The sequence below is a fragment of the Pholcus phalangioides genome, unplaced genomic scaffold (assembly GCF_987345545.1).
Source record: "Pholcus phalangioides strain wild (caught in Gottingen) unplaced genomic scaffold, Ppha-v1.0 ptg000006l_1, whole genome shotgun sequence".
NCBI lineage: Eukaryota > Metazoa > Arthropoda > Arachnida > Araneae > Pholcidae > Pholcus > Pholcus phalangioides.
The window spans coordinates 2,772,904-2,784,392 of NW_028301599.1; the positions used below are offsets into that span (position 1 = coordinate 2,772,904).

Genomic DNA, 11,489 nt, shown 5'->3' on the forward strand with positions numbered 1-11,489 from the left:
TTCAAGTGCTCATTTCTAACTTCATTACTGAAATTCACATAGATATATGCGCATGTTGTGGTTTAATATATTACATTTATTAACAAACATAATACAGTGACACCACTCTTATTTGCGGATACCGATCAGCGGGAAAAAAAAAGTGTCCGTATAAGAAATATGGCCTCATCTGCGGGCTGACCGTTAACAGGATTTTCACTGTGATAAGCTGTCGATTAATTTTATTCTATAAGAATATCTGTATTTTATCTTTCACAATATATTCATTAATTGTATTTAATCATAATATTTTTCTTAAGATTGTAAAAGTACCAAAATATATCACCACATTATTCACTGAATTTGTATTGTTTCAGTGTTTCAATTGCATAACAGAGCAATTAATTTAAATGCCTAATATTGCACATGTAATGATAATGGATAGTCTATCATAACTGCGGAATTGTGATACTAAAAAAGGGTTTCCCGTATTGATGATTTATAAAAAACCGCATATCACGACGCATATTACATACATAAGAACAGCGTTATATGAAACCATCAAAACTGTATTCTCATCGCCAATATAGCTGGAAAAAAATTGGGAACATTTAGAATCCATATAATTCATACTTTCACTCGAATTCGAAGATTAACTCTAAATTGTACTCTACATTGTGTTGTTCGATCAGAAAAATGCACCAATACAGTATGGCAATTTTAAAATTTCATCATTAAAAATACATTCTATCTGATAATTATTTCGGCAAGCAAAAACCCATTACTCACATAAAGTGCAGAGGACTTTAATTTAAAAATTTTATATTCATAAAGTATAAAATTGTGGATCACTGACTGTGAAATCAGTGCTTCCTCTTGCTAAGATAATTCAATGAAATAGCTCCGAAATGAGTATATGAGGGGGGTCGAGAAAGTTTAATTGCAATTTACTGAACTCTGCCGCATTTACACGACAAGAAAAAGGCGGGACAAACACATTTACGTAAAGATGTTTCGTAACGCATCTGTTTCTACACTTACCGGTAAAATACTCGACAAAGAGCAGGAGGAATATCATCTCGTCGCATCCAAAGAAATACCAGAGGTTCACCGAGAAGATCTCGAGTCGAACAACGTTTTTCATCTGTCTCTTCAGGTCCTCTTTTAGGGTATTTTTTCACCTTATCTTCAGCAACAACGTATTTTCCCTCCCCAAAAATAGCTTAACTGATCACAAACCGGACGATAAAATGCTGCTGCTATTCTTTATCGCAACCAAATGTTTTGGCCTCATCAAGGTATTTCCCTAAGGATCAAGCGCACTTTCTTTTCGGAAACAGTCATCTTTCTTACATCCACTGCAGAAATTAAATTATACATTCAAATTTTTTCTTTGATGTATCCGAATGTAATTAAACCCACTAAATATTTCAGTTATTTCACTTTGGTATTCTCACTAAACCAGGTCCGTAAAAAATGAGGGATTGAGTTCATATTTCTGGTATCATTCGTTATAGCACCAGTTTTTTACATATATATATAAGAGTTATCCTCGAGTTATTTTCAACAAGTACTGAAGTTTTTAGGCAGTCTTGCAACGGAATTATAAAGTTCTTTGGAAAAGAACTTATAGAAGAATTCAGAGATTGGTGGAAAATTGAGAGTCTTGATACGATGGAACTTCCCGTTTTAATAATAGAACGAGACCCGAATTCTCAAAAGGAAAAGATATCGTGTGAAACACTTGTGATTAATTCCAACAACAGCCGAAGAAAGTTTAGCTCATTCAAACTCGGAAAGCTGAAAGCGGGGTTGAGCTATAACACTCGACGCCATCCGGGCACCACTAAGCTCCCCACCGCCAAAACTTGGCGGCTGTAGTATCGATTGATTTTTTGGTACTTGTAGGATATGCCAATGGTTTTACAGAACTAGGAAATATTTCAAGAAATTTCAAAGAAAGATATAATTCGTATTGTCGGAAAGAGAAGAATAAATTAAATATATTTTTTTTTATAACTTCAGTAGAAGGAACGTTTTCGTGTTGGAATAATAATTTATGCTAGCCATGAAAGTCCGATGGCACTGTGAAACGTTTTATTTCATTTTATTTTTTTTTCAAAGAATCTATAATTTATTGCACGTATAAATTTAAACTATATGCTTTCTTAGAGGTCACGTAACGAAATTACGATGGCAACAAATTTGTTGAATCACTGCAAAGTTTCTTTTATGACGAGATTTCCTTTCAAGAGAAATCTGGAAACATTAAGCAGTTAAACACTTCCCAGGGAAGTCTTAAATTTTGCATTATTCCAGCTAAATATTAGTTTTTCTTTCTCTTTTCCATATATTTTATGAATTATACATATGGTATATCACTTACTGATCAACGAGAAAACTACTATATTTCATATGCGAGTATTAGCATGATTATTAGCGAGTATCAGCGTGATTATTAGCGAGTATCAGCATGATTATTAGCGAGTATTAGCATGATTATTAGCGAGTATTAGCATGATTATTAGCGAGTATCAGCATGATGATTCATTAGCACGATTATTTAGCAGTGTTTCGCAAAGCAGGCAATATCGCCCCCGATGGGCGATGGAATGGTCCAGGGGGACGATAGAAGCTGCACGAGTGGGTTCAGTTGAGTCGGGGGACGATGAGACAAAAATATTTCTGAAGAAAGAGGCGATGGAACAGAAAGTTTGAGAACAATGGCTGTAGAAACAAGGTTTCACAACTTCCGGCCCGCAAACGTGTTGCCTCCTACCCTCAAAATGTGTTCCGGTAGAAAAGTATCAATGCACACAGCACTATAACTAGGATTGTCATATTCCCCTCATAAAAATAAGGGAAATCAGGATTCATACGATATTGGCAATTATCGAAAAAAAATATTTCAGCCAATTGAAGAATTAAAGCCAAAAAGGAATTGTCAAATGCAAGTAAAGTTGCTGAAAGGTTGAGATATCACATGAAAATGAAATATGGGAAATAGAAGGCAACAAGTCGCAATAAGTGTAAAGATGTAATTCACGGAAAGAACTTATATATTTGGAATTTTTAGAAAAAAAAATATTGGAATGGCCAAACTGACGGAAACGTCCAGTAAAGCACGTATCATATGGGGAGATTTACCATTTTTGTGGCCCACAAACGGCAGAAATATCACATACCTGGTCTTCGGACTTTTTAATGCACTCCCTGTTATATAGTATTTGAGTATAAGTGTCTTATATGAGAGTGAAAGGTTTTTGTTAGAAAGAGAGATTTCATTTATAAAATGATTAGCAGTTGACACGTTGATTCTCTTCGGAAATTTTTGTGTATATTTTCGAAACTACTATCTTTAAATTTTCATAACAAAAATACAAAAAAAGTTACTAGTACATACCGCGTTGTTTCAAAGGCTTGGACTAACCAGCGCTATTCAACTTGTGCAGATTCGAATTTTATTACAAACAAAGCGTATTTCTCGTCCAGTAATTCGGTTCAGCTAGACGCTCAGAGTGTGACTGTTAATATAAACCTCTCAAGCCTAGATTGAATGTCCACAGGGTGTGCAGTAGTGATTGGATTATTTTGGGCACTAACACTAGAAGGACTGGCATTTCGTTCTACAAGTATAAAAATATATTCATGATATTTTCGCTTTTCACTTGTAGTTTAGGCGATAGATGGCGGAACACCCACTGAACACACATAGCACATCCACATGCAGGGCGCGGTAGTCAAGGTCGATAAGATGCTCGCCTAAAGAACCAAAGGATGTTTAGAGGTGTCGCGAGTTCGATACCCAGTTCGTCCCTGTCAGAAAACTTTCCTGACACAGGGGTACAACAAAAAACGGCGACTTGACCGCAGCAAAAATTGCTACCGCAGGGAGTCCCCCATCGAGGGGTTAGCGCACCAACCTCTCGATGAGTATGAAAAACAAGCCTGCCGTTCGGAATCGGTAATAAATTGTAGGTCCCGGTCTAACTAGCCCTCGTGTGCAGAAAATGACCGTGGTGCGACAAAAATGATCAAAAAATGATCACATCCACATGCTCGCAGGGTCACGGGTGTTTCAAAAGAAAATTATTGCGATCCAACTCTCTACTCATCTCTTCGCAGCAAAACGATAGTCAATACTTCAATGCATGAAATTCAAATTAAGTTTCAAAATAACCATGTTCTGGTATTCTGCTATTTTGAAATAAGGGAAGTATTTGATTCGTGATGCATTGTAGCTAGCTTATCGGTCCCTATATAATGCATTGATGAATTAATTTCTCCAACAGAGATAGACCACAGTTGTGGACGATCACCAAAAAACAGAAACAAAAGTATTCCTGCAAATGAATAAAATAAATTAACAAATAGGTCAATTTAATTTAATAAAGAAAACTACAAAATCATCATTGACTATTTAATCTAATTATTTACAAGCTGTTCTGATATTCACAGAATTCACTTCGAATACGAAAACCAGTAAAACAACATGGGAAAATAGATTTACCTTAAGATGTAAACATATTTCAAAATTCAAAATCAATTTGCTTTTAATATACTAAATACTAAATACCTTCTAATCAAGTGAGATTCCATTTCATAAAAAATTATTCATTTAATGAGATATTTCTCACTTAACTTATCCGATATCAAATCAAAAAATGAGCGTCGAATTACATTAGTTTGTTGAATGCGTAAATAAAATAATTCAATTTTCTATGTCAAATTCATGAAATCTTTCTCTCTCGCATTTTCTCAAGTATACGTTTCAATTAAAGTAAAAGCAGTATTGAGACCATTCATTCCTTGGAAATTTACGTACAATTGAAAGATTTTCGTTAGAGCTTAAATATTCAAGGAGGGAACCGGAATTATTTAGCTTAAAATTCGTACTTTTGAGTGAAATTTTTATTCAGCTATAATATGATATGCACATGCGATCAATTAGCCGTTTCGTGGAAATGAGAGGGAAAATAACAATTTTTTTCTTATGTGAACGTAAGCAATTTTTACTCTTTTTACTTGGAATATTTGAGAATTCATAACAGTTTTATTCAAGGAATCGTTTTTCCGAAGGCAGGCCTTTTTTTTTTCCTCACAGCAGCAAATGAAATTGAACTTAATATCTTATTTCGTAGAAATTCACTTACGATGGAAATTGAATATTGAATGCGAACGAGATTCCAATTTGCAGCAAGAACATTTCTACGTCTTTCTTCTCCCTTATTCGTAACTGTTAAACCAAAATTCAATTTCACGGAAATATTCTTAGAAGAAAGACCAGCTTTTATATGTAATATAAAAAATGCATTGGGGCCATTTACAGGTTTTAATATTCCATATCTGGAAGAATGTTATATTTCTCAAATATTTTTCAAGTTTTTTAATTCGATTAATCCGAACTCGGTTTTTGTCATGATTGCCGCTGTGGTGGTCATAGTGACGGACTCGTATCGTCAGGTACCGGATTCGAGCCCCATTGGTGCCACAGTGGTAGTCGGCTGAATTTGGTTTTTTTGTGGTTCCCAACTTTGAGTCGTGAATGTGAGCTGATATCCCTGTTGAAATGTCTCGTCACGGTGAGCAACAAGCTTACAAATGGTACAAATACTCAACCATTTCACTTCACTCACCTCATTTCTGAAATATAGATGGAAGCACTGACAAATCAGACACTACGCTAGAGACTAAACTGTTAATCACGCATTGCGTACTTAAACTTCCGGCACAACTCACTAAGTAGTAAATTTCCTTGAGTTGTGCTCGGTTTGAAAGAAAGAAAGTTTGTCATGATTGGTTCATGAAATATTAATGAATGTGTTAACTCATGTATCTCCAATTATTTTCGAGAATGTTATACATAAATATTAATTTAATTTTAGTGATTTTTTTCTCACGCTAATTTTATTCATCATCATATGTAAATAAAATAACCCCGTATAAATTCAAGCATATTGGCTGGATATCAATTTATAATTACGCGATTTCTTAACAGTTTCACGAAAAAATATCGTAATATAAATATGTTTTAATATAATAAATTGAATTTTTGCATACTGTTATAATTATTTCCACCATATTCATCATTATTTAAAACATATTCATATCACGAACACATACATGATGTAATTACTTTCCTTTAACTACATGTGCGCAATATGCATAATTTCCATGTATTGTTTTTATCCGTCAGCAGGAAAAATATTTCTTTCCAACAGGACGACAAAATAAGTTCAAGTCAATATTTTACATTATTATTAATAGCAAAAAAATATTCAAGATGTAAAACTCATTAAGTGATAATATTGTTTCCATATGTCTTGTATATTATATTTATAATGTCAACCATAATTAACGTGAAATTTTCGCATGAATTTTCATTAATTTAGAAAATGGTTTTATTGATTTAAGTCCTACTTTTCCGGGAGATGCTTTCCTCTAACGTTAACGTTAAATAGAGATTTACTCACTAAAGGAAGTGTATACATTTTTTAAGTGAAAAAAAAAATTGTGGCTAAATATTTAGGCACACAAAATGATAAATGCGATTATAATATTGCAATTCGGATAAGAAATGTGATTCTATTCATCTTAACTTCATATTCGATCATTGTAACAGAATTAGCATCAAGATTCACTGAAGTCCATAGTTTAATCGGTGATGTGACAAAGCATTCATAATTAATTGTTCGAGTTTAATCATTTGATCATTTGATCATTTTTGTCGCACCACGGTCATTTTCTGCACACGAGGGCTAATTAGACCGGGACCTACAATTTATTGCCGATTCCGAACGGCAAGCTTGTTTTTCATACTCATCGAGAGGTTGGTGCGCTAACCCCTCGATGGGGGACTCCCTGCGGTAGCAATTTTTGCTGCGGTCAAGTCGCCGTTTTTTGTTGTACCCCTGTGTCAGGAAAGTTTTCTGACAAGGACGAGCTGGGTATCGAACTCGCGACACCTCTAAACATCGAGTTTAATACAGTTTAATCATGTGTTTATGAAATGTCATTTATATATAGGAATATAGGTAATATTATTCCGAAACTAAAATTATATTTCTTTAAATATAACTTTAAATAAAAATATTAATTAACTAAATTTTAATTATTTATATACCGTATTATAAAAAAGTAAAATAAAATTATAAAAAAATATATAAATACAATGATAATATGAATAAATACCTTGTAAATTATATTCGTTACGTCATTTTGGTATTAAAAACGGAAAAAAATAGCACACACAGTTTTTCAAACAATTAATACACAATAAATTATCTAACCTGTAACAACTATCAAGTACCGTCGGCAGAAAAAGGGTTGAACATGCCAAAATACCTAATTGTTTGTGACTAAATATTTAGGCACATAAATGATAAATTCAATAATAATATCACGATTCAGATTCTAGATATCATTCGATTCATCTTGTGTCTCGAACTTCATCATCAATCATGGCAACAGAATTTGCATCTACATTCACCGATGTCCGTCGATTAATCAGTTATGTGGCACAGCGTTTGATAATTAAATGGTCAAGTTTCTATAATATAGTTTTAATTGCGTGTTTACAAAATGGCATTTATGATCAAGTTATATTATTCCGGAAGTTAAAATTTTACGTTTTTTGATGATTTTCGCATTAATTTTTTGAGTGTACTTTCTATTCTTTAGCTTTCTAATATACTTGAAGTAAAACGAAAGACCTATGATTTCTTAACGTTGGATGTCAACAATCATTTGTATCTAATTTGGTGCAGCTAAATTCATTAATATTTTCAATAAATTTAAATTCGCGTTAAAATGGATTACTATAGTTTGATAAATTTATTTTTTTACGAAAGGTGCTGAAAATTCAACGTACACATGAGCATATCAGAGCCCTCTTGAATTCCTCTTAAGAAATATGAGATAGGATTTGGGGCGCTGATATATTTCCAACTTTCTTTTGGGAAACATGTGCATATCACAGCATATAAGTTCATTATTTTAATATTTACGATTTTCTATATAATGTTGAACTTTATGTTTGGTATTTATTCTCATTCGTCAACTTAAATATTTTTTCAGCCGTTATAAAAACATTTCTTTAATTTCTATCTTTACTGTCAGCCTGAAAAGTTTAGACACTATAGATATTTAACTGCACTATGGATACCGTTTCAATCTTCTTTTTGTTTTTTTTTTTTTTTGCTTGTGATCAAAATGCAATAAAATTTTGGGTTTTTTAAACTCAAAAGTTTTAAAAATAGCTGTCTCAAAAGTTTAGAAAAACTTCTAATTATATGCAAATTTCGAAGATTGCGTCTATATTGCGTGTCAGAGACGTGATAGTATAAAAGTGGATAGCTATCGGATTGGTTTTCATTTAAAAAAAAATTCTAAAGTCGTCGCAAATTTTGACGATAAAATCCTCCGAGTGCTTCATTTGAAAGCAAAAAGAAAAGCTGTAAAAGGCCTTGCTATTGCTTTGAGCAGGTCGAGATGAATTGTCTGATGTGTATTGACCCAACATGTATCCCAAATACCTGGTTGAGGCAACGTAAATTTACGCGAAAACAAACAAAACCGTTGTATGACTGACTTCAACACAAAAAATCACGTTGCATGAAATTATGAAAGATCTTGAAACGAAAATCTCAACAGATAAGTTCATAGAGAGATCAGAGACGCTTGTATTTAAGTCATAAAAAACTGGTTAAGAAATCGCGTGTCAGAAGGAAATACCAAAGAAAGGCGAAGAAGAGGAAACTGAAATGCGCACGAAATCATGTTTTATGCTTTATGGCGACAAATATCTTAGTATCATATTCAGTGGGTGCAAAAAATTGGAACTCACGTGTTCCAGACGGACGTTTTCAGCAGAGAGTAAGGTGTAGCTTCAATAATGGGCAGCATCTGCTTCTAATGGCATCCTCAAGTTTTGAAATTGGTCGGCAAAACTCCGATGCTTAAAGGAGATCCTAAGTGATCCTAAGTGAGATCGTAGTGATTGTAGAATATTTAGTGGGGACGAAAGTTGGCATTTCAACATTATAACTTGTCTATTCAAAGATCTGTTGCCACAAATAGGCCCTTTACTCATGAAAATGTATCGGTTTAGAGTGGTCATCAATGATTCCTGTCTTGAATCCTATTAGGAATGTATGGGGCATACTTATGATGAATGCGTTTGCAAATGAAATACAATATTCTAACTGTTGATGACTTGAAGAGCTCTATCGCGGAAGCATGGGACAGATTTCATGTTGAAAACCTAGAATTTAATTAGCTTCATGCAGGAAAATAAGTTTGCTGTTGTTAGAAAGAAAAACGAAAAGTCTATTAACTATTAGCTGTAATTTTCTCTAAACCAGCGGTTCTCAACCGATGCTCCGCGGAGCCCCAAGGCCTCCGTGTGCTACTCCCAGGGGCTCCGCGGCGACTCGAGGAAAATAAAATGAATTAGTAAATTTGATAGATAAGTAAATAAGAGAGGCCTACAAGGTTCTGCCATAAAAATTATGCACAAAAAAGGGCTCCTCGAGTCAAACAGGACTCGAGGACAGTTTGTCCGACAAACAGGGCAAACAGGTTGAAAACCGCTGCTCTAAACTTTTCAGACAGACAGACATGACCGCTGACCGCCCAGAGAGACCATCTTGATATGGTTTGCGCTCTTTCCCAAAGGGATGGACGGTCTCGGAGAGCGACTTTTCAGACAGCCATTTTTTTGTACTTTAGATACTATAAATATCCCAAATGTTCTTTTTTTCTATAAATGTAGAAATGCTTCATCATCCATTAGAGGTAGTAAAATATCATCCATTAAAAGGTGCTAATTTTACTCGCCGTATTTTTCTTGCTATTTTGAGAAAAGTGCATTATCTAAACTTTTGAGACGGATTGTGTTCATCTTGAACTGTTATCTAGAATATATTTCTCTAATCTTTACCTTCAACATTTCTTCAGTCTTTATCTCTTTAACATTTCATCAATCTTTATCTCTATATTGTTCTTCAATCTTTATTTTCAACATTTCTTCAACCCTATCTTTACTATTTTTCTAGTCAATAACCACAATATTTCTCTAGCAGTTACCCGCGAAACATTTCTCTCTGATCTTTATTTTTTCCAAAATATTTTTTAAATCTCTATTCTTAATATCTTCAATCGCTGTCTAAAATAATTCTCTAATATTTATGTATATTTCTTCAACCCTTAACAAAATATTTATCTGATCTTTATCTTTTGTTAATATATCTCCAATATTTATCAATTTTTAATGTATCTCCAATATTTATCTTTGATATATCTCAAAAAATGTTATCTAAAATTTTTTTATTTCCCTAACCTTTATACTATTTTTCGAATGCTTTTTGAATCTTCATCATTTTTTCAGTGTCTTCATCATTAATGTAATTATAGCGAGGTTGGGCCAATCTATTGCTCGCCATGCCCACAGCATGTACACATTTTGACGGTGAATACACTTTTTCCGAACACATGCCCGACGCGGGCATTAAAAGAAACATAAAAGAATTAAACGCTTTTTATATAAATTTTTTCATCGACGATGATGCGACTGTTCTTACACATATGCGTGAAATTCTACAGAAATGTTTTCTTTGTCAGCCATGATGCAAATGTAAATGTATTTTTTATAACCACAACACCCGGTCATGCCCACCTCCCTGTGACTGAGCTCATAGTTTGATTGGTTCCCGGTTAAAATTTTAGTATGGGTCTTCCTCTGAAATTCCTCGGTTCATTCTAACTCGTCGTTTCGGTAAAAATAATAACGGGATTTTTTCCTCTTAGGCTAGAGTGGTCAGACGTCCCGGTTTCCAGGGAGAGCCCGATATTTGACTAACATTGCACTGTCCCAAAAAATGCTTTCGGGGTATAGCTCTTTGTCCCGGTTTTTTTCTTCGCTAATCAAAGGTTCGATGTAATCAAATTATTTTGAAGAATTTAACTGTTTTATTTCCAAGTCTCATACTACAATACCCACTATTTGTAGTTTCGCAATCGAGAGGGCAGGGTCATCAACACGGCTGCATGTTCGGACAGAATATTTATCTTATTCATCATTACGGTACAGAGGCGCCAGAGCAGAACTAAATCAATGTCACTTTCACCAAACACGTGAAAATAATTGTAGGGTTATTAATTTGTATTCTATTAGCTTTCCCTTACGGGTTTTTCTTCGTACAGCAGACAAATACGCATAAGTAAATCATGCATAGTTAGAAAACTTGATGGCAGGTGGCAACATCGCACAGCAACAAACTTCACGGAAGGTTTACTACATATACACACATTTCAACATGTACCAATTCGTTAGAAGTTCCGCAGAGGAATATGAACGATGTGCATTTTCTACAACTAAACCAGACATGCACCTCGCCCATATTCCTCTGAGGAACTCACCTCATAGTGGGTGAAGTGTAATGAATGAATAATTATACCGTTGTAGGCTTGTTGCTCTCCGCGGTGAGACTTTTTAACGGGGAATACTTTTT

The 11,489-nt window shown here is 34.1% G+C and overlaps 1 protein-coding gene across 1 annotated transcript in view; it reads right to left on the reverse strand.

The window, feature by feature from the left end:
- The window catches only part of LOC149085661 (nephrin-like), a 136,588-nt gene extending 134,817 nt beyond the window's left edge, over positions 1-1,771 (reverse strand). The window contains exon 1 of the mRNA XM_089232460.1: positions 1,021-1,771. Within this exon, the coding sequence (XP_089088586.1) occupies positions 1,021-1,123 (103 nt within the window). The 5' untranslated portion in view covers positions 1,124-1,771. The remainder of the gene's footprint in view (positions 1-1,020) is intronic.
- Positions 1,772-11,489: the final 9,718 nt, after the last annotated feature.